The following is a 22,237-nucleotide window of genomic DNA, read 5'->3' as shown; positions in this document are numbered from 1 at the left end:
GAATATAGTGAATTAATGATCTATTGACCTTATATATTTACATGTGCATATGTACGTTCATTAAAGCTCCAAAAGCTCGCTTCCTTGCTCGTCCAAATTTTCTTCAGTCGCTCCAGCTTCAGCACTGATCCACGAATCTGATGGGTTGGCACGTCTAGCAGCCACCAGTTCAGTTTCCTGTTCAGCTTTCTTTTTCCATTGTTGGATCACCTTCTGTTCCTTTTCAATACCAAAATCTATCATGGACTGGTTAAAGACTGAGCCAAACATTTCCGCTTCCTCTTGTGCGACTTGCTCCTCTACTTCTTGTTGTATCCTGAAACGGTAAAATTCAAAACGTGCTTGATTGTACGCTGTAATCATGTCCATCTTGTCTGTTTTCAAAAGGTACATTGTCCTCTGCACAACACTTTCTCCATCCAGTGGTTTGCCAAGTTGCTGTATGTGACTCCAATCAAATCTTTCTTCTAATGAATTCTCAACCAGTATTTTGGGTCTAGATAATTCCCAGGGGTGTTGATCGAAGAATAAAGTACGTAATTGATCTTCAACATATTGCAATTTGGGTGGTTTGTAAAGCTTATTTGAGTTGACTTTCCTATCCAATTTATTTGGTCTAGTCTTATAAAATCCCTTTTTATTTACTGCTTCACGATTATCTCTTAGAACTGCTAAGTCTTCATTTGTTGATGGATTAATTAATCTTGGTTCTCTCGTGAATTTTTTCGTTGGTGGAATCTTTGCAACAACTTCATACCATGCAGGAGTATTCTTCAATAACCCAGATTTGAGGTACGCAGAAGTTCGTTCTACAATGTTAATTGCATTGGTTTGGACTCTCATTTGAATTCACAATGCGTAAGTATATGCTTCGATCACTCAGGAATGTAAGCTGCTATTTATTCAACCTTAGGGTATAGTTATAATTTCGGATGGTTGATTGATGATTATCTTGTTAGGAGCTACGAAGGACAAATCGGGCTAAGAAAAGCGCGGACATGAAAACCTTTAGCTAAACAGTCAAAACAGTCTATTCATTCTATACAATCTATATCTTGTCTATTGGAATTCATATACTTCGTTCTGTGCATGGCATAATATACCAGCCCTCTTTGATCCAACTATCCTTTCCAAAGAAAGGCCATCTAGTTTACAATACAGTGTTCTCACAGTGGAAATGTTTAAATCTGCATTACCCAAAAACGCACTCTTACCTATGTATCTTACAACCTCATTGTAAAACTCAGGATTTGTCGGTGGCTTGTAAAAGACAACACTCTTTACACCCTTAAGTTCATAACGTCTATAGTGGTGTAATCTCTCTGTGTACAATAGTACTTTGACACGCCCCTGTTGAAACAAGGATCTATTTGAATTTAACTCTCTTTGTTCGGAATATTCATTGATATCACCAAAGAGAAGCGTCGTCTTTTCTTTAAGATAGTTTCTTATTCTAACATAATCAGTATAGTCTGGAATATATATTAGTATCCCATCAGAATAACTAGTAGATTTCACAATACTTGGAATGATTACGCTGGAAAAGTGTTTAAACCTGTAATCAGGTTCATCAATGACTGAACCACCCATCATATCAAATCTTTGGAAAGTTTGTTTTACTTTAAGACCCAATTGACTAATGGCAGACGCTTCCGGTTCAATAATTTCGTGATTTTTCCATCTTCCAGCCCAATTACGACATCTATTATTAATTAATGCATTAGCCGCAGGGGTCACATATTTTGTAAATATCATAGTTTGTCTGAATAATCTCGCCTGATCATTAATATACCACATTCTTATTCTACTAAAATCAGCTTCATGTTGTTGTTCTGGAATCTTGTTAAGATGGTCGAATATTGTGAACACATGCGCTAAATTTTGATACTCAATAGAGTGAAGTTGATCAATGATGAGCACTTCTATGGAGGATAAGAAGTCATCCTGTCTATTTTTTTTATCTGTATTTTCCACAATCATCTGCATACCCAAGGGAGAACAGACGATAATGTCAGATTGATAAAAATTACTGTATAGTTTAATTGCTTTTCTGGTAAACTTAACACCAAGAACAAAAAAATCATTGGTATTACCCTTAAAGATATGTTGAAAGGATTTCGGTTTTGATGATGGTGGTAACGTTTCATCATGAAACTGATCATTAAATTTACCTTTCTTATCAACTTGATCTAATCCAGATTTGGATATAATCTTACTGATGACTTCATAAGCGGTATCCCTTGTAGGAACAACAATCAAGACCTTAGGTCTTGTGAACCCTTGGTCAAAATATTCAGTATCTGAATTATCCTGTAGACGGCCATTGTCTTTAAGGATTCGATCTCTAGTCTTGTAGACATGGTTTAACGCATGTAAGGCATATAGATCCCTATACTCATCTTCATCTTTTTCATATGAACTATACTCACAGAGAATATCCCTATATTGAAACATAGGATCCACCAATTCCTTTTGTAGTGGCCCTAATGGATCCTTTTTCGAATCTAGCATATCATTCGCAACTCGTAATCTCTGCTTTAGAAAATAAGAGTGTATAGAGGAGCTTTTTGGAGCACTGTCCTTTTCTTCTTCAGTGTTCTCCTTACCGATAATAGTTGGGATTGAACTAATGACCGTTTTATTATCTCCTATAACAGATTTTGTTGACTTATATTTAACACTTCCAGTATTAAATGCTGTATTTAAATCGTCAGCGGTCTTTTCTGAAACTTGGTTAAAATGAGACTCAAATGGATCCTGTTCATCTTCACTATCAATATCCTCAACATTTGAATGAGCATCGTTATCTTCCTCATCATCACTAGGCTGCCCATCTGATCCGCGTGCTAAACCGTCTTCAATCTGTTGGGCTTCATCAATCTCATCATCTTTCCCGTCATCAGATGCCAGTTCACTTCCTTTATCTTCTCCTGATTTTGAATCATCCACTCGCTTCTTTTTCTTCTTTTTGAGCTCTGGATGTTCCGACTTTAGAATAGTTAGCAAAGCTCCATATACTTTATTTTTTTTCTCTTCTTCATCAATATCCTCCTCTTGTTCGCTCTCATTGCTTTCATTTAGTTCCTGTTCTTCATCATCTACAATTGACGAATTAAACACCTCTTGGGAGCTAACTTTGGCGCCGGCACTTCTTCTGATTGTCCTCAGCTCTTGTCTTCCTCTTTTTTTACTTCCTGCATGTTGAGAACCTTCATGAGAACGTTTTGACATTTCAATCTGCAATTCGAATCAATTTCTTTGGGGGTGGAGAGAAAGATATATGTTCTCTGTATTAGCAGTTTTTTGGCGATGAGCTAGTTATACTACTTTTTTCATTATTTTTCAAATCGTGTGACACGGCGCTTTTGCACAACCCGCATAGTTTTGCTATTGTTCTCTAAAACAAGATGGATCTGACTCTGACTATCATCGATGGCCAACAATGGTCTATTTCATTCTTTTTCGTTTTGATTTCCAGTAATTGAATAACAATTGCATCGTCCATATAGAGCAGCATTTATTTTAATTGGAATTTCTTGATTACCAGAAGCTTAACTGATATCTACTTTACATTCCGAATCCACAAATCCCAAGATTGACAATATAACAGAAAACAAACTATCAAGTTAGTTCATTCTCGAACAATGATCTCAAGCAGCTTTATTAGGGGTATAAGAATATGTTCAGCTACATTTTATCTGCTCTTTACGTTGATATCCATACCGATATCCTTTAAAATTGGGGGACTTCATTGTGGGTTAGCATTTACTGTATCATTATTCATATTGTATTTCCTGTCCACCACACTTAGTATATGGGCCAGAAAGTATGGAAGTAGGATTCATATACTTTTGACCAATATTCTATATTATTTCCAACACTTCATCATCGCTTCGTTACTTTATTTGTTCCTTTCAGGGTTTTCTAATGAACAACTCAGTTCTATGTTGAGGGATGGGAATAAACCAATCGATTCAATTGCAGATATATTCAAAAAGAATGTTGCTTCTTCAACTCAAGCTAATTGGGTTCTTTACTACTATTACTACAGATTTTTTGTTCAACCATGGCAATTTATTCTTTCCTATTCCACTCCATTCTTCACTTTATCTGAAGGATTTTTTACTATTTTAGCCATTCAAGCAATTGGCGAGACTAATAAATGGTTAGTGTATGAAATCAACTCCAACACTTGGGTTATCAGTTCTTTGTTAGCTTCCGGTGGAGTCATAACTGCGTCACTTTATTATTTATATCGAATCTACGTGACTCCAATCTGGCAACTATCCGTTCAAACTGCTTCTTTACTTGGCTTTACTCTTTCACTAGTAGGTGGGCTAGGTATCTATGGAATAGTCACCGACAAAGGTTCTGTTATTGAAAGTTCAGTATTCTTTGCCTATATTGTTCGTTGCATATATGAAATTTCACCAAAATTAGCAACTACTGCTACAGAGGAAATTCTAGAGGTTTTTAAAGAAGTTTGGCAAAGGCATCAAGCCAATTTAACTAGCCCAAATAACCTTTTATCGTATTACCATAATGTTGTATTGAAAAATATTGAAACAATCTGGGAATCCTTCAAGATAAATGATAACAGCTTTATTACATCTTTTTCCACTGAGAGAGTGATTACAATTTTTATGCCTATCTGGAAACTTTTGAAAACCTTCACAATAACAGTGCCATCATCAATCAACGAATTGTGTTTTGTTACATATAAGATGGCCTGTGAGTCTATATCACCAGCTGTAATAGTGAACCTATGTTTCCGTGTTCTTATTTTTTACTCAGCTACAAGAATTATTCCAGCTTTACAAAGAAGAGATGATAATGAACTAAGGAAAAGTCGTAGAATTATGAAAGTGTTATATTGGTATAGTCCATGCATTTTGATTGCAATGTACGCTCATCTGATCTTACAGTATTCAGGTGAACTAAAGGACGAACTGTGTTTATGGGGGTGTAACTCCAAAATTTTCCCATCTGATCAACCCAAGATCATTGTAGATTCTTGGGGATTTTGGAATTGGTGTAATATATTTTTCACAATCTTAGTGTATGCAAGCGAATTAATAGGGACAACACCAGGAAGTAAACAATAACCATAAGAGGAATATTTTCCTGTTAGATTTTATTTTTTTCTCCTTTGTTAACTTAATGGCATATTTGATAGAAAGATTTCTCCCACCTCAAAAAGCTTCGTTATAACAATACAACATCATCAAGGACACTCCTAAAACTGAAGCAACGTTACTATTATTCGAAAATCGTAAATATTGAAAGTCGATCCAAATGGGATCATCCTAAAATGTAAGATAATAAATAGATCATCGACTCCTCATATATAATTAGATACATAGCAAAAAGGAAAATTCACAAAATTTTATTTCTGAAGTTCAAGCCTTTATTTACAAGAGGATACTATAATGTTATTAAATCTTTTTCATTTCTGTTTGGTATCTAGGTACAAGATAGCTTACATTTATTGTGAGGATTATTAATAGTTCAGTATAAAAAGGCAATTCTCTTCCCATGTCATTTTTGACTCAGAGCTTGACTCTATGTTGCATGGTTATTTCATCATATAAAAAAAATCTCTCAATAAAATAAAGTAATAAAACAGAAGAAAAAAAGAATTAAGAAACTCGACTGAGTTTCAAAAACAGCAAGAATGGATTTTACAGTTTGGCATATTTGACTATGCAAAAAGTTCCACCATTAACTGATGACTTCAAACTGTTAAAAAAGGGTGAATCCATGAGCCAAGAATAGTAAGCTCCATTGGGTTACTTTACCTTGTTAAAAAGGAAAAGCAATCGTCATGACTATCGTTTAAGATCCAAATAACTTTCGATCTCAGTACCGAAGATAACACCAGGACATGCAAAGACATCCTAGGTCTAGAAGAAAATGTAAAACTTTCTTAATAAGTTGATTTAAACAATTTAAAATTTTTAAATCTTATTACGTTTTCCGCATATGAATTGGTGGGAGACTTTCTACCCAAAGCATTGGATGAATCAATAAAGATTCCATTTTGTAAGCTTCGATTAGTGACGATTCTTCGGCTATGGATTGGTAAATTTTAAATAAAATAGAAACAACAGAAGGAGCAAGTTGGAAGGTCAAAATATCTGCAAGAAAATGAACATCTCGGTGAGCTTTTTATATATTTTTCCATAAACGTTGAAAAATTTTTAGTAAAAAAGACTGGGTAATTATCGCCTTCATTAAAATGGAATAGAACTGTTAGGGTTCTTTTATGTTAAGATGCTTATTATTAAATTATTCTCCCATGGTTGAGGTATATTTAATTAAATGTCTAATTATATGAGTGAAATGTCACAATGAACCTATCAATTAGTTCCTGCACCACCAAAAAGTGTTACATATAACGATAGGAAAGTAACACCTAAACCAAACCAAACTAATAGTAGACTGCATCTCTTATAAAATCGATCTCTCCTTGAGATCATTCTTCCAATGGCAAGGGAATCAGTTCCAATAAGCTTATAACCAAAGAGACCTGGTAAGGTAAATGATATAGACGTAGAACCTGTAGCACCTACAAGAGCCAAAACCAACGCAAAAGATTTTACATTTAACGCCAGTAAATACATACTTGTCAGCAGGATACCAGTAATTAGATAGAACCTGGAATCCGGGAAATTTATGTCTTCCTCATCATGATCTGACGAAACTTCTGCTTGTACATCAGTAGTGTCTTCAGCTGTTGTTACTGTTTGGGAAAGACCTTCTTCAATATCCAATTCAATTTCTGGATTGGCCTCCATTTCCTCTTCACTTATACTCAATTGTATTGGAGTTGGAGTCGTATCATCCTCATCTGTTTCTTGAGTTGTCGACGGTACAGCACAGGTATCGTCTGCTCCAAATGTCATTCCAAACCAAACAACCAAGTTATTGACTGCAATTCGTAATGGATGAAATAACAATGGGAATGAAAGTAAAAGCATAAATGCTAGGCAAAACTTCCCCAGGTAGATCCAAATTGAATTTGGATCATAATTTAAAATGATATTTCCCTGTACATTACTACCAAATGTAAGGTATCCCGATATACCTACTAATAGAAAGAAAATTGATGATATTCCAATGGAACCGTTAATAACTTTCAAAATATTCTCCATGCTATCATTCTCCAACTCACGGCAAATACTAAATAAATTCATAGCTCCAACGTAGGCAAAGATAATGATACTGAAAGTAGAGAGTAGACCTTTCCCATCATAGATACGAATCCAAGATATTTCTCCCCTAGCAAAGGTATTTCCTTCAATAAGTATATCCTTAACGAAGACACCAAATATAAATAATGCTAAATATATTAAAGCAATATTCCCCAATATACTTGAATATTTCAAATTATCTAGCTTCTTCAGGCAACATAAGGGTACTACTATGAATGCAGATGCTACGATCCAGTAATCGCGATTACCCCCAAACAAGGAGGGAAAGATATCGCCCATTAATACCAGGTAGCTCAAACCAACACCAAAGCATTGAACTATCATTGCCAGATCAAATAAGGGGGATAGGGAAGGATATGTAAGCATGCAAATGGAGAAAAAAGATGCATTTCTTGGATTAATTAATGTTTTGGAACACTTTGCTAAAATAAATAAACCAAATCCGGATGTCACAGCTGCTAACATTATCAGCAAGATACCCACCAGGATACCATCATTTTTGAATGCAAAGGGGATGGCGAAGAGGCCTGCCCCCACTATGGTTTTCACTAGGTTTACAGTTGATGAAGTAACTGAGGCAGTCGGTTCCATTCGATATTGTAGTATTGATATGTAGACTTTTGTTGATAACTTTTTATTTGTCTGCTTGAGAGTATGTATAATTTCTTATTATTCGCTGAGACAAATAACCCTCTGAAAGGAAGTCTTTTATAAATCTAAAATTTCTTTATCTAAGAAAATGACTTTTATTTACAAACTGTGTATGCCAGAAAAGGTAAAGGTTATATGTGATAAAGAATAAACCATTAACTTATATATGTACGTACTTGGTAAATGATATGGTTGCGACTGCTGTAACCTAGTCACTATTCTAGGGAATATTAATAAAGGTATGAATGTTATATCCCCTAACGTTAAGACGAATATTAGTCATATGTACTTGCAAACAGCGACCTTAAACACTGGATGGATTACTTAAAGCCACTTGCAATAAATCTTCTTCCGTAGATGATTGCATTTCCAAGCGAGGCTATAGTAAGGAAGAGGGGCCATGTTCTTGCACTTGCTAATGACTTAAAGGACTTCTTCCCATTAACAATCAAAAACAAGGTAGACCACGCTGCTACAAACCCTGATCCATTATGTATATCACCATCGGAAAGCATTTTGGCACCTAGGGCTTGAGCTGCACCAAAAAGTAGTACATTCTTATTGGTTAGACCAACTACACTGGATGTCTTTTGGCTCCTAAGGAATGAACCAGAAGCGACAATTCCAGCTTTTATTGGAGGTGATAGTACTGGGGTTGCAAATATCAATGCTGAATTTATAATTGCTGGATAAGGCGTCTTTGTGTAGTCATTGATTTGAGCCCAATAGTTTACTGCAATGGGTTTTGTCTTGGAAGCGAGCTCATCAACGGTATCGATGGGTTTGTCAGACATTATAGTTCTAGATTTAAATTGGTGATTGCAGCTTATAACGAGTATCTCTTATTATGGGAATCGCTTTCGATGCAACGTTTGCGAATCTTACTTGTCCTTTTAAATGATCAAATATTCAAACCACCAATTAAATTTAATCAGTAAAAAAGAAAAATTGTTACTTTTATTAAATTGTATTATATTATACAACATTATATATCATAAAATGAACGATTATATTATATACCCAGTTCAACTCATTCCTTTAAGCCCAAATGAGAAGAAATTTAAAACTATTGTTACACCCTTAAGGGAAAGAAAATAGAAATCTTACCTTTATACTTAAGATCTTTCACCTCTTAATCTTCTAGCCAACTTAATATCCTTCTTTTGGATAGTAACACGCTTAGCGTGAATGGCAGCCAAATTGGTATCTTCAAATAGGGAAACCAAATAAGCTTCGACAGATTCTTGAAGAGCACCAATAGCAGAAGATTGGAATCTCAAATCGGTCTTGAAATCTTGAGCAATTTCTCTGACTAATCTTTGGAAAGGCAACTTTCTGATCAAAAGTTCAGTAGATTTTTGGAATCTTCTGATTTCTCTCAAGGCAACGGTACCTGGCTTATATCTGTGAGGCTTCTTAACACCACCGGTAGATGGAGCGGATTTTCTGGCAGCCTTGGAGGCTAATTGTTTTCTTGGTGCTTTACCACCAGTGGATTTTCTAGCTGTTTGCTTAGTTCTGGCCATTGTAGTATGGTTTGTTGTGTGACACTTTATTTGAAAGGCAAATGTAAAATAAAAGGGAATAATTTCAAAGAAGTAGTCAAGTTGTTCCGCAATGATGATCCTTATATATACTTTGCCTCAAGCGACCAATCAACAGCAAACCACAAACGACAAGAGAGTGACAGAAACGTGTCTATCCGTACCAGGAGTTTCGCAGGGAAAGATGGCTATCCATACCGTAGATTTCACCCACAGAGACCGAAAATTCTGGAACGGCTCAATCTGAGTGGAATTGAGCCCGTGCTGGCAGATTCGCTTTAGTATGGCCAAACGTGCCCCTTTTTTCGCGCCTGTTTCCCTTTTCGTTTCGCGTCTTTGCGATTTCAACAAACAAACAAACAGTTTGGCACTGGATCTGGTCATCTCGTCATTCTTATATAACATGGCAACTGTGTTATTCATTGCTGCCTCTTCATTTTCTGTTTTCTATTTCCCCTTTCTTGCTTAACAACAACAACAACAAATAATAATATAATAATGTCCGGTAGAGGTAAAGGTGGTAAAGGTTTGGGTAAAGGTGGTGCTAAGCGTCACAGAAAGATTCTAAGAGATAACATTCAAGGTATCACAAAGCCAGCTATCAGAAGATTAGCTAGAAGAGGTGGTGTCAAGCGTATCTCTGGTTTAATCTACGAAGAAGTTAGAGCTGTTCTAAAATCCTTCTTGGAATCCGTCATCAGAGATGCTGTTACTTACACAGAACATGCTAAGAGAAAGACTGTTACTTCCTTAGATGTTGTCTATGCTTTGAAGAGACAAGGTAGAACTTTGTATGGTTTCGGTGGTTAAACATCCTGAAAACTCTTTAAGATTCAAAAAGAAAATCATCATATTGTTTTTATTTCATTTATTGGGGGAAAAGTCATGGAATGACTTGGTCTTAAATTCATTATTATTTATATATACCAAAGTTAGCTCGATCATCATATTTTAACGAATATATATAATGTGTATTATAAATTTTTATTAAGAAACTATTAAAAGATTGTTCTTCGGCTTTCAGGAATTTGTTCAATGTGCTTTCGAACATTAAGTGAACCACACACCTAAATACTTTTCTTAAACCAGAACTATCATTATGATTTTATGAAATATATGATTATTACATTAAGGCATCTTATTATTATTGAGCTTGTCTCTCCCTAAAGTCCTTTTCTATACCTTCTCTCATTTCCTTTGAATCAAAATGTGGAACAAATTCACCATCCCTGAAATTCTTCGAGTTATCTTCATTATACAGCAATTCTAGCCAGACATCCATGCAGGGATAAGAAGTATCTTCCACATCAATCTTATTCTTTGGACAATCACATCGACAACCTATCCCATCACTGAACCCTTTGTCATATTTCATCCCCTTACGTTCATATTTTGGCTGCATTGCCCTATATTCCGGTTCCGTAACGTCTAGAAGTTCAAAATTCCTTGGACAATGATGTAATATGGAATGTCTGTATCCAACGTCACGGAAATAGTGAATATCTTCCAGGTTCAGAGTCAATGCTAATCCGAGTGAATGAACTGGTGCATCACCCCAACGCTCTGCCCAAAAACCACCTGCTTCTTCCAAATACTGAAAATAAGCATTATAAATTTCATTATCAAAAACATCCAATCTTGCAATCTCAAAATTGCTCCAAAAATGACATAGGTTATATTCTTGATCGTCAAACTTATCCTCGACAAGTGGAATCTTTGACTTTGCTTTAGCAACTAAATGTTGAATACCTTCTTCGTTATTAGGATCTTCATTTAACGTATAATCAATAGCGATATTTGCTGAAATTTCATATTCTAGATCAGCCGCATTGTTACTCCACCTGGATAATTCATCATCATCATGGGTATCTGTAATGTGATAGTTTCGAACGAACAATTGCCATAGTGTACCCACCTTTAAATTAAGATCCTTGACAAAACTCTTTGTAAATCTAAACAAGTTAGGAACTGTCCAATACATTTCTGGAATCAACACAGTAAATCCATATTTTTTACCACTCTTGGCCATCTCAAAAAATGGGTCATATGTGATATCACAAAAAAATTCCACATCAGGTTCTAGTCTCCAATACCATTTATGTTTCCTCATTAAAGGATGTTTATAAAATAATCCAGAATAGAATCTGCACATCTTATGATAAGATTCCATAGACCCATACATTACACCACGATCCGATTGATCATCCATAGTACTCTTAAATAGTGGCGAATCTCGCACTTCTTCGGGGAATTCCCAGTCTATTTCATCAATGGTACCGAATTGCACATCTGCATCTGTCATGCTCATTATGGCAAATTGAAAATCTTCTGTGAAAGGAACGTTATTCAAAAAAACATAAGGGTATTTGAACCATTGATTAAAATGTGTCTCGATGCTTTCAATTGTTTTCAACACATCATTTAATTCTTCATTCTTTGTAAGCATTATGAAAGTGGCGTCCATTTTAACGTAGGATGGATCGTTCAAGTAATCTATTACATCCGTGCAGCCTCTGAAAAACGGACCATCTGTATCAGAATAGAAGTCTTGATCTGAATAGGGTGGATTTTCAGGCCGAGGTTGCTTTTGGAGGCTTTGATGAATGAATTTTGTAGCAATTAGGAAGGATGTTATAATGAGGAGAATAATCAGGGACTTATTATGTTGCCATTTTCTCCTAACTTTGGGTGATAATCGAATCAACATTGTCAGCGTTTGGCTTCCCACCTCTTCATACTTACAATTGCTACACCTGACACATTTTTAGGATTTCTAACAATGGAATCAAATCGAGTGTCTTCAGGAGGGAAGTTTTGAAAAAAAAAAATGAAATTGTGCGCATGTAGAAATCATTTAATCAGTGGTTTCCTTTACCTTAAAAGGAGCAGGTGGTCTTCCAGTTAATTGTCTTAACAAAGCAATGTCTTCTGTAACTTCATCCATATTCAAAGACTGCAATGGTGGGGCAGATTTGGTGGAGTATCTTTGTGAAGTTCTCTTCTTCTTATTTTCAGGCTTTTCTGATTGCACTTTTTCACCAAATAACAAAGCACGTAGCTCTTCATGATCACTAATACCTTGAAAGAAGTCAGAATTGGAATTAGCATCTGTATTGTATCCGTTATGCTTGGCACCTCCGTGGCCCCCCATCCATCCTGTTGTTGAAGTGGGGTTTGCACCAGTGGAGTAACCCGTTTGGAAATCAGACTCATCTGTATTATTCCCGCTGCCGCCTGTTGTAAAGGATCCATATTTTCCTTTGCCATCCTTAGTAGCACCTCTTCTCCTTAAGGCTCTTCTCTCTGTACCCGTGTCGGTCGCACTTTCATTTGCCAACTCCTTAACAAAATCATTGGGTGACGATTCCCAACCACTTGTAGTATGACTTCTTGTATTCTTTTGAAAATGTGGTCTACTATAATCCATAGAATATGAATGAACGTTAGCAACATCCATTAATAGTCTTTCCTCTTTCAATTTTTTGATCTTGTTCTCAATAGTGGAGTATAGTTTCTCCTTACATATCTTAACCAATTTCTCATGATCATCCTTTGCTCTCTCTATATCTTCTTGAAATTCAATACCAGAACGAGAAACTCTGTATTCTTCAAAGAGACGTAATCTACAGAGTTCCAAATCTCTTTCTTCCTCCAAATCTCTGATCTTTCTATTTAATTTTGTATTGCCACCTTGATGCAAAGTAGTCAAATGAGTCTGTAATTGAGTAAGATGATCCTTATAATGAATGTCTCTATCGTTGATGAAATTATGATGTAGTTTAGATATCTTGGTCTCGATATTGTAGCGTTTCTTATCCTTGCGTGAGACTATAATAAAGGAAGATATAATATTATGATCATAGTTGACATATGATCGTAAAAAGTTGTTTTGTTAGTATATTTTGACATGGGGTCTTGGTAAAAGGTCATGGAAGAAATGCTAATAACTGCGGTACGTACGGTCTCTTAAATTAATTCGTTGGGCTGGCATTTTTAAAGTAGTGTTGCGTTTAGCTAAAGTTGCTTGGAGGTATTGTTATTGTAGTGTTAATTGTTTAAATTGGACTTGTTGGTTCCTTCCATAACCAAGAGGACAATTGCGAAGATTGATTAATTCTTGTTCGTCTTTTTTCTTTGTTTCTGAAATTTCATTGAGAGGGAAAAAGGAAACGGCGATCGCAGAATAATAATAAACAAAGTGGTTTCGAATAAATATTTAAGTTATACGTAACGTACGTGATAATTATACAAATTTTAAAGATTGTCTAACTCTTCTGGAGTTCTATCCATTGTTTGTGGCGTCTGATGACTTCTGGTATCATTAATTCCTCCAATTCTCTGTGGTCGTCATCAGCAAGGTGAATCCAATCACCTTTCCTATTCTCCGGAGAAACAAACACAACTTCTTTGTGTCTTGTTTGTAAAAGGTTACCAATAACCAACTGATGATTGTAACGATCCAATGCTAAAGTTGCCTTAGAAATCAAAATGGATTCATCAGTTTCTAATTTGAATGAAACCAACATAGCCTGGGAGGCCCAAGATTCCACTAATCTTCTTAAAAATTTAGGAACAGGATCCAAGTTGATGACTAATTGTCCCTCCGACGTAGTCATGGTCAATTCTCTTCCAATCTTATGTTCCTTTGGTTGAGAATCCAATTTGTAATCTCTTGATTGAATCTTATGTTCCGGTAATCTGGACACTGGAATAAAGAAATCACTTACAGCAGCTGCCAAATAAAATAAGCTTCCTCTTGTATTCATTAATTGTGCGACTCCTCTTAAGGACCATAAATATTGATTCACGGTGGTGAAGGGCAACATCAACAATTTCCTTTCGTGAATTAAAAACTTATCATATAGTACTTTATTAGCGAGCACTACTTCCTTATATTCATCCTTAACGACCCCATTTGTGTCAAAGAAATCCAAAAATAAAGAACCTACACCATGTGAGAACAATCTGTTGAAGGGAGTCAATGAGAATTCCCTATGTAGGAATATGACACTATACCCATTTTGTAAAAACTGTTCAGCACTAGATGCACCTCTTGTTCCAGCAGAAAAATTATCAATGAATCTAACTGTATTGTTTTCCAAAGGTACGGTTGTCCCACCTGATGTGATTAAAACAATCTTTTCACGTCCCAAAGAATGCTGCAATTCAATGAATTCCTTAGCTTGCACAAGTAGATCATCCAAATAGGAAGGTCTTGGGTTTGTTTGGAAATAATGTTGTTCCTCTGTGGTGTATGCCACTGGGAATGCGTCATCGTTTATGGTACGATCAATGGCATGTGCAAAATCAGTGGTAGAAGTATGAATAATGTTTTGCTTCTTCCCCTGTCTTTGTGACGAGGTGCCAGTAGGATTGGGTGACATCGTGTGTTATGCAGCTGAACGGAGTGGGAAAGCTGAGATATCTATGATTGAATAACTCTCAAACGTTCATGAGTGAGAAATAAATTGTTTCCCTTATAGCGCGAGCATCTGTTTCTTCTATGGATGAGTCAGTACATGAAACACGACCAGCACGAGAAGAAAAGACTTCAAACGATTAGTAGATCACTGTAAGATCTCTTCTGTAATTCATGTTTTATCAACTAAATGTTGTTCTAGTCTATGTATTCAATTCTTAAATTGTCATTGCCCTCCCATTGAGCGTCAAAATTCACCCGAAAAAAACAAGAAAAACAGATCTCTTGGCCCAGTTGGTTAAGGCACGGTGCTAATAACGCCGGGATCAGCGGTTCGATCCCGCTAGAGATCATTATTTTTATTAATTTTTTAATAAAACGGTTACCCGCCCGCAACGATTTCCTATTTGGGCCACACCACCCAACATTCGAGAATTTATTTTTCTCTTTGTCAATGAACCGATACCAACACACTTGAAATTACATACCTTAACTGTATTTTGACTTATTATCCCATTATTTGGCGTATCCTCTCTTGTAACAACTCACTTAGCACTCTACAATCAAAGTCGCCCGTATTCAATTATAACCTAGCCGTTACCAATTAGAATTACTAATCAATACCAACAATAATAACATTGTATCCCATTGATTACTACCACTTTTTTTCTCTCTCTCACACTTTTTTTATTCCCTTCTATCCATTAACCAAGAGTGCCAATTACAATTGCAGCTCAACCCATTTCCTATCAATAAAATTAAATTAAAATAATGTCTCAAGAAGAACAAGAACAACAACATCCAACCGCCGTTGAACAAACGACAATCCCTTCTGCAACTGAAAATATTCCAGAATCTGAATCCACCCCAGTGACTGAAACTGCAGAAACTTCTACCGAACCAGAATCCGCAGACCCTGTTTCAGAGGCTCCAGCTGCTGGTGAGCAATCTGCAGAAAATCAAGAATCTTCTGTAGTCCCAGCTAGTGCCACTCAAGGTGGTAGAGAAACTTCTGATAGAGTTCTTTACGTGGGTAATTTGGATAAATCCATCAATGAAGATTTATTGAAACAATATTTCCAAGTTGGTGGACAAATTACTGATGTTAAGATTATGGTGGATAAGAAAAATAATAATGTCAATTATGCATTCATTGAATATTTAAAATCTCATGATGCTAACGTTGCCTTGCAAACTTTGAATGGTATTCAAATTGAAGGCAAGACTGTAAGAATTAACTGGGCTTTCCAATCTCAACAAACTACTAATTCAGATGATACTTTCAACTTATTTGTTGGTGATTTGAACGTTGATGTCGATGATGAAACTTTAAGTCACGCCTTCGATCAATTCCCATCCTATGTACAAGCTCATGTTATGTGGGATATGCAAACTGGCAGATCAAGAGGTTACGGGTTTGTATCCTTTGCTGATCAAGAACAAGCTCAAGAAGCTATGAATGTTATGCAAGGTATGCCAATTAACGGTAGAGCAGTAAGAATAAACTGGGCTACTAAGCGTGAAAATAATAATAATAACAATGGTAATGGTCCTCGTCGTGGTGGATTCCATAACAATAATAATATGGGAGGTAACAGAGGAGGTATGATCCCACCAACTGCCTTGGGAATGCCACCAATGGATGGTATGATTCCAAACCCACAACAACAAGCTCCTGTTGCACCACCTCCAGTTAACCCACAAGCTATCGATGATATGATTAGAAGAGCTCCTCCAAGAGTTACTACCGCTTATATTGGTAATATTCCTCATTTTGCCACTGAAGCTGATTTGATCCCATTATTGCAAAATTTCGGTTTCATCTTAGATTTCAGTCATTACCCAGAAAAGGGTTGTTGTTTCATTAAATATGATACTCATGAACAAGCCGCAGTTTGTATTGTCGCTTTAGCTAATTTCCCATTCCAAGGTAGAAATTTGAGAACTGGTTGGGGTAAAGAAAGAAATACTTTCATCCCACCACAACAGCAACAACAACAGCAACAGCAACAACCTGGTATGATGCCAATCATGATGACTGACCCTCAACAACAACAGCAACAACAGCAACAATCTCCACCTCCTCAACAACAACAACAATAAATGATAAAATAAAATAAATTTGAGAAACTTTTGTTTTACCGTCCTAATAATCTAGCCCTATTAATATACAACATCTCATAACATTTTGTTGTATTATAAATTTCTGATCCCCATTTTTTTTTTTCCTATCAATTATATTTTGTTTTTCTGTTTTCTGTTTGGTTTGATACTTTATAAAAAGTGACAATAATTCATCCCATAATTCTTCTACACACATTTTTCTTCCCTTTGTTTTTTATTGTAAATATGTTATATAGACTATAACTATAACTATATATTATGTTTTAATGAAATAATGATTTATAAAACCAACTCCTTTCTTTTACTGTCTCTCCATCTCTTTCACGTAAAACACGATCTGTAAAAATTTTCAATACGTAATAATAACAAATTCAATCCCACCCTAACAAAATTGAAAATATCAAGATTCTAACACCATCTTAGCAAATTAGTAACAAAACGAAAGGAAATTTTATTTTTACTTAATACCCATCTCATTTCTATCCGCCATTCCATTCAAAAGATTAATAAAAATTTAACATTACCATTTTTTTTGTCTTTTTTTGAATGAATCCAGTGTTCGAAAGAGATACATCAACTAATAATCACTCCTTCCAATCATTCAAATCGCCGTCCAAGCTAAAAATTAACGATACAAATACATTAACTACATTAGCTATCCTATTACTATCGTTTATCCTCTTAACTAATTTACAATTCATAAAGTACAAGATGTCAGATCTCACAAATAAATTCAAGAATAATAATATGTTCCGCCGTTGGATACCAAGAGCTGGTAATATCGATGATAAGATTTTGAAGAAGGGTGGCTTTGTTGGTGGGTTAGTCAATGATGGGAATACTTGTTTCATGAACTCTGTGTTGCAATCTTTGGCCTCTTCCAAGGAATTAAATGCCTTCTTAGATGATTCTATCATTAAGAAATTTCAAGAACAAGAGGAAAAAATTCAAAATGAAGAGGATCCAAATGAAAAGGAGGAGGAAGAAGAAAAAGATGTGGATGTTAGATTTAGTGTTGCCTTTAAAGAATTATTAGATAAGTTGAATTCAAAATATTATAGAGATAAGCCATATTTTAGAACCAATAAATTATTAAAGACAATGTCCAATGCTCCAAATAAAAATATGCTATTAGGTTATGATCAAGAAGACGCTCAAGAATTTTTTCAAAACATATTATCTGAACTAGAAAAAAATGTGAAATCTTTAGATCCAAAGAAATTTGATAACACTCCAATTCCAGAAAATGAACTCCCTGATGATGCCATAATAGGTCAGGCAAATTTAGGTGATGTTGGGACCGTGTTTTTACCCACAGAACAGATTGAACCAAATTCTGTTCTTAATAATGACGAAAATGACACCAAATTTTATACACCTTTCAAACTCATTACCCCCTTAGATGGGATCTCTGCCGAAAGAATTGGTTGTTTGCAATGTGGGGAGAATGGTGGTATCAGATATTCTGTCTTTTCTGGGTTGAGTTTAAATTTACCCGGGGAAAATATTGGCAGTACTTTAAAATTAACTGGATTATTAAAGGAATGGATTAAACCAGAAATAATTGAAGGTGTAGAATGTTATCGTTGTGGGTTGGAAGCTATTAGATCTCATTTGCTAGAACAATTGGAACAATACAGAGAATCTAATTCGGGAATTCCAGAAAAATTACTCGTTGCTGTATCAGACAGAATTAAAGTTTTAGAATCAATCTTAGCTAAACCAGTCATTGAAGATGAAGATTATAAAAAATTGCATACAGAGAATATGGTTCGTAAATGTTCTAAATCGAAACAAATCATAATTTCACGTCCTCCTCCATTATTGTCCATTCACATTAATAGGTCTGTCTTTGATCCACGTACCTATCAAATTAGGAAAAACAATTCTCGTGTGCTATTTAAATCAAGATTGAATTTAGAACCATGGTGTTGCAATAGTTCTGAGATTAATTTAGATGCTAGGTTACCAATGTCCAAGAAGGAACAATTTGCTCAAGAATCCAGTGAGGATGAAAATATTGGCGGTGAATATTATGCCAAATTACATCAAAAATTTGAACAAGAATTTGATGATAGTGATGAAGAAGATGAACCATCCAGTGACGATGAATATGACAATTACTCTAGGAATCGTGAGTTTCCTTCCATGGAGGATTCATCTTCTGAAGATGAAAATGAAGAAGACGAATATATTGAAGAGACGGATGCATTAGGTAATACTGTACGAAAGAGAGTTGTGAACGAACAGGCCGGTATGGACGGTACCATTGAGGAGAGAATTGAAGGTTGCTTAAATGAGCAAGATGAAGAAACTCAGGATGCTGATATCGATTTGAGGGGAGAAAAGCTACCTTCGTCTCCATTATCTTCATGCGATGAAGAAGAAAACGTTGAAGAGGAAGAACCCTCTATTCCCTTAGAACCATTGAGCACTGTGCCGCCACCTGTGACAGCACCAGCTGGTCCATTGACTTATTCCTTACGTTCTGTTATTGTACATTATGGTACCCATAATTATGGTCACTATATTGCATTTAGAAAATTTAGAGGTTGCTGGTGGAGAATCTCCGATGAGACAGTCTATATCGTTGACGAAGCAGAAGTACTATCTACGCCTGGTGTATTTATGTTGTTCTATGAATATGATTACGATGAAGCAACCGGTAAGTTAAAAGATGATCTAGACAATGAAAAGGAAGATATGGATATTGAAATTGAAATTGAAGATGAACCTGCAAATAAAACCATTGATGAAGATATAATAGATGAGGACAAAGAGATCAGCATCGAAAATGGAGTAGCTATTGCCGAAAACCTGTCCGAAGATGAAGAGAAAGAATTGAGTTCCTTGGACTAATCAGTTTTTCAGCTACATATTTGTATATGAGTAAAAATTAAAAGTTTAGATATGGTGCTTATTATTAATTCTTGGTTTTGATTCAATATTTATAAAAAGTTTTAATTAAACTGAATTGTGCAGTACAATAAGCTGAATAGTGAATGATCGTGCATAAATCCTAAGTTGCATTCAATCACCATGAAAAAAATAAAAATATAAGGGAGTGTGGTCTAGTGGTATGATACCCGCTTTGGGAATTTATTCTTGAATATGCGGGTGGCCCGGGGTTCAATTCCCCGCTCTCCCCAATTTTTTTAATTTTCCCTAGTAGTTGTGATAACAACGGTATATCAAATTTTAATTTGTTTACTTATAAGGCAAGCATGAGGTCAAATCGACTCTTAACCAATTTCTGCTTGTGTATTATTGTTTTGGTTTTATTAATTAAACTGTGGCATTTATGCTCATCTCTCATAATGTGTTTTTGGAAAAAGCCGTCGCCTCCTGCAGTGGCATCGGATAAAAGAAATCAAGGTTAAGGAATCTACAAGATGAATCATTTGACTTGGGGCTTCTTGAGGAATTATTGAAACTTTTGTTTGCCATCCTGAGCTTCTTTAATTAAGCGGCATTGTAGGAGAAGATTAAAAATTACTTTTGGTATAATGTTAAGAACTTATAGCTCGAGGGTATCCCGTCTAAGGGTTTCTCCACTCGCAACGTTTCTTCGTATAAGACACGGGAATAGAACATGGACTCCCCTTCTGCAACAATTTCATTGGTACCATGTTGCATTAAATGTTAAGAGATTCTACACAATAACATCTACACACGGACATGAGGTACCGAAGGAAGTTATAAATTTACCTCTACAAAAATACCATCAAGAGGCTGATAAATTTTTAGACAAATTATTCGATAATTTAGAGGAGTTGAGTGACAGATATCCTAAGGATATACCTGATGTGGATTTAAACCATGGTGTTATGACTTTGGAAGTACCTATCATCGGTTCATATGTCATCAATAAGCAACCACCTAATAAACAGATCTGGTTTGCATCACCTTTATCAGGCCCAAATAGATTTGATTTTTATAAGAACGAATGGATATCATTAAGAGATGGACAAAAGTTAATAGATATCCTAAATTCCGAGATTCAAAGTATTTTCCCAAAAGAAAATATTGATCTGGGTGCCTAGGGTTTTTGAAAGTACTAGAACTATGACGATACATCGTTTAAAGACGTTATAGAAACTTTGTAAATATAATTATTACTATTTTAGGTAGTTATTATGCTCGATCGTTTAAATGATAAATATTAAAATTACATGATTCTTTTTATCAAATCCTCATATATACCCCATGCAATCCCAGCACTTAAGGCCTTCCTAGTCAATCTCATGCTCAACCCACTAAATAATTGGAATATCGATTCATTTTTTGTTATTAGTACGAGCGTAGTAAAGAAATTTGTAAAAACCTTGGGTTTCAATTGCATTCTGGTTTTGATAGTGTCAAATGGTGCCGTAATAGCAGTGGCCAAACTTGCTGAAGCAATGGCACTTACAGAATTAACCACCGTAGAAGTGGATGTGCTAAATTTCATATCTTCCTTATAGTGGATTAAAGATTTCGGTAAGAATTTGGGTAGTATTTGCTTTGATTTTTCATATAAGAGAACATATAATCCGGCATATGGAGCATCTCTCATCACAGTGGGTCCAAAGCCTCTAAAGAATCCCGAGATACCTTCCATCTTATATATATCTTTAATGGCTTCATTCATACTTTTGTAGCTATAGTATGTGGATTCATATCTCACCTTCAATATTGTAATTGGCATTGTAATATACCCAACTAACCCTCTTGCCATTGCACCTGTAAGCAAGTTCTCATACATGGTCAATTGAGGTAAGCTGCTACTTTTGCTTGCAGCTGATCCCTTTTTCCCGTGAACCAACTGCGTTCTCATAATATTTAAGCAGGAAAGATAAAGAGCACTACCGATTGAAGTTCTCAATGCAGACGGTAGCGTTCCTCTCCAAAACTGAATGGGGTCTTTGATGTCCTTTATAGCAGACCATAATGTGGCTCCCTTATGTTGTTGAATTCTAGTCTTTAATAGATCCAGTGGTTGTAACGTTACAGCAGATGATAGGCCGCCAATGAATCCGCTAACCAAATGCACCGAGGTCTTAGGAGACTTATCCGACATTCAATTAATGGCTCTATGGTTATTTTGATGGCTTTTCTCGCTTCTTTGGTCTGTTATTCAATATGTGCATATTTTCACAGTTTCTATCCATTTGAAATATTAAATATTTTAAGCGCTTTGTTTTAATACGCATTCAAAACAGACAGCAACGATTTAATGCACTTATCCCAACGAAAGTTGTTTATTGAATCATTGATTAGAGATATTACTTAATTTTAATGATTTC

General features: G+C 35.5%; 14 protein-coding genes and 2 non-coding genes across 16 annotated transcripts; 7 read left to right on the top strand and 9 right to left on the bottom strand.

Annotated features, from left to right (window-relative positions):
- Positions 1 to 60: 60 nt before the first annotated feature.
- RSM25 (mitochondrial 37S ribosomal protein mS23) lies at positions 61 to 843 on the bottom strand (the record flags this gene model as incomplete). The annotated part of the gene is made up of 1 exon (XM_003675031.1): positions 61 to 843. The coding sequence occupies one exon, from the start codon at positions 841 to 843 to the stop codon at positions 61 to 63; it is 783 nt and encodes a 260-aa protein (XP_003675079.1).
- Positions 844 to 1,059: 216 nt separating this feature from the next.
- Positions 1,060 to 3,231, bottom strand: UTP25 (rRNA-binding ribosome biosynthesis protein UTP25; the record flags this gene model as incomplete). The annotated part of the gene is made up of 1 exon (XM_003675030.1): positions 1,060 to 3,231. One exon carries the CDS (start codon positions 3,229 to 3,231, stop codon positions 1,060 to 1,062), a length of 2,172 nt encoding a protein of 723 aa, XP_003675078.1.
- A 413-nt stretch (positions 3,232 to 3,644) lies between these two features.
- ICE2 (Ice2p) lies at positions 3,645 to 5,105 on the top strand (the record flags this gene model as incomplete). Its single annotated transcript, XM_003675029.1, has 1 exon — positions 3,645 to 5,105. The coding sequence occupies one exon, from the start codon at positions 3,645 to 3,647 to the stop codon at positions 5,103 to 5,105; it is 1,461 nt and encodes a 486-aa protein (XP_003675077.1).
- A 1,254-nt stretch (positions 5,106 to 6,359) lies between these two features.
- Positions 6,360 to 7,805, bottom strand: AVT7 (Avt7p; the record flags this gene model as incomplete). Its single annotated transcript, XM_003675028.1, has 1 exon — positions 6,360 to 7,805. The coding sequence occupies one exon, from the start codon at positions 7,803 to 7,805 to the stop codon at positions 6,360 to 6,362; it is 1,446 nt and encodes a 481-aa protein (XP_003675076.1).
- A 380-nt stretch (positions 7,806 to 8,185) lies between these two features.
- AIM19 (Aim19p) lies at positions 8,186 to 8,659 on the bottom strand (the record flags this gene model as incomplete). The annotated part of the gene is made up of 1 exon (XM_003675027.1): positions 8,186 to 8,659. One exon carries the CDS (start codon positions 8,657 to 8,659, stop codon positions 8,186 to 8,188), a length of 474 nt encoding a protein of 157 aa, XP_003675075.1.
- A 321-nt stretch (positions 8,660 to 8,980) lies between these two features.
- NCAS0B06190 (histone H3) lies at positions 8,981 to 9,391 on the bottom strand (the record flags this gene model as incomplete). The annotated part of the gene is made up of 1 exon (XM_003675026.1): positions 8,981 to 9,391. One exon carries the CDS (start codon positions 9,389 to 9,391, stop codon positions 8,981 to 8,983), a length of 411 nt encoding a protein of 136 aa, XP_003675074.1.
- A 516-nt stretch (positions 9,392 to 9,907) lies between these two features.
- On the top strand, positions 9,908 to 10,219 carry NCAS0B06180 (histone H4; the record flags this gene model as incomplete). The annotated part of the gene is made up of 1 exon (XM_003675025.1): positions 9,908 to 10,219. The coding sequence occupies one exon, from the start codon at positions 9,908 to 9,910 to the stop codon at positions 10,217 to 10,219; it is 312 nt and encodes a 103-aa protein (XP_003675073.1).
- Positions 10,220 to 10,553: 334 nt separating this feature from the next.
- KTR7 (putative mannosyltransferase) lies at positions 10,554 to 12,116 on the bottom strand (the record flags this gene model as incomplete). Its single annotated transcript, XM_003675024.1, has 1 exon — positions 10,554 to 12,116. The coding sequence occupies one exon, from the start codon at positions 12,114 to 12,116 to the stop codon at positions 10,554 to 10,556; it is 1,563 nt and encodes a 520-aa protein (XP_003675072.1).
- Positions 12,117 to 12,263: 147 nt separating this feature from the next.
- Positions 12,264 to 13,400, bottom strand: SDS3 (Sds3p; the record flags this gene model as incomplete). Its single annotated transcript, XM_003675023.1, has 2 exons — positions 12,264 to 13,237; positions 13,370 to 13,400. 2 exons carry the CDS (start codon positions 13,398 to 13,400, stop codon positions 12,264 to 12,266), a joined length of 1,005 nt encoding a protein of 334 aa, XP_003675071.1.
- Positions 13,401 to 13,674: 274 nt separating this feature from the next.
- On the bottom strand, positions 13,675 to 14,793 carry CAB2 (phosphopantothenate--cysteine ligase CAB2; the record flags this gene model as incomplete). Its single annotated transcript, XM_003675022.1, has 1 exon — positions 13,675 to 14,793. The coding sequence occupies one exon, from the start codon at positions 14,791 to 14,793 to the stop codon at positions 13,675 to 13,677; it is 1,119 nt and encodes a 372-aa protein (XP_003675070.1).
- A 314-nt stretch (positions 14,794 to 15,107) lies between these two features.
- NCAS0Btrna10I lies at positions 15,108 to 15,181 on the top strand. The gene has a single exon. It is a non-coding gene; the product is annotated as a tRNA-Ile (tRNA).
- Positions 15,182 to 15,599: 418 nt separating this feature from the next.
- PUB1 (Pub1p) lies at positions 15,600 to 16,931 on the top strand (the record flags this gene model as incomplete). The annotated part of the gene is made up of 1 exon (XM_003675021.1): positions 15,600 to 16,931. One exon carries the CDS (start codon positions 15,600 to 15,602, stop codon positions 16,929 to 16,931), a length of 1,332 nt encoding a protein of 443 aa, XP_003675069.1.
- Positions 16,932 to 17,498: 567 nt separating this feature from the next.
- Positions 17,499 to 19,811, top strand: UBP1 (ubiquitin-specific protease UBP1; the record flags this gene model as incomplete). The annotated part of the gene is made up of 1 exon (XM_003675020.1): positions 17,499 to 19,811. One exon carries the CDS (start codon positions 17,499 to 17,501, stop codon positions 19,809 to 19,811), a length of 2,313 nt encoding a protein of 770 aa, XP_003675068.1.
- Positions 19,812 to 20,012: 201 nt separating this feature from the next.
- Positions 20,013 to 20,100, top strand: NCAS0Btrna7P. The gene is given in 2 exon segments: positions 20,013 to 20,049; positions 20,064 to 20,100. It is a non-coding gene; the product is annotated as a tRNA-Pro (tRNA).
- Positions 20,101 to 20,458: 358 nt separating this feature from the next.
- Positions 20,459 to 20,995, top strand: YFH1 (ferroxidase; the record flags this gene model as incomplete). Its single annotated transcript, XM_003675019.1, has 1 exon — positions 20,459 to 20,995. One exon carries the CDS (start codon positions 20,459 to 20,461, stop codon positions 20,993 to 20,995), a length of 537 nt encoding a protein of 178 aa, XP_003675067.1.
- A 125-nt stretch (positions 20,996 to 21,120) lies between these two features.
- On the bottom strand, positions 21,121 to 22,011 carry HEM25 (Hem25p; the record flags this gene model as incomplete). The annotated part of the gene is made up of 1 exon (XM_003675018.1): positions 21,121 to 22,011. The coding sequence occupies one exon, from the start codon at positions 22,009 to 22,011 to the stop codon at positions 21,121 to 21,123; it is 891 nt and encodes a 296-aa protein (XP_003675066.1).
- Between the last annotated feature and the right edge of the window lie 226 nt (positions 22,012 to 22,237).

This window comes from Naumovozyma castellii, chromosome 2, assembly GCF_000237345.1.
Source record: "Naumovozyma castellii chromosome 2, complete genome".
Taxonomy (NCBI): Eukaryota; Fungi; Ascomycota; class Saccharomycetes; order Saccharomycetales; family Saccharomycetaceae; genus Naumovozyma; species Naumovozyma castellii.
The sequence above is the reverse complement of the archived record's forward strand: the minus strand, read 5'-3'. Positions and strand labels throughout refer to the sequence as shown.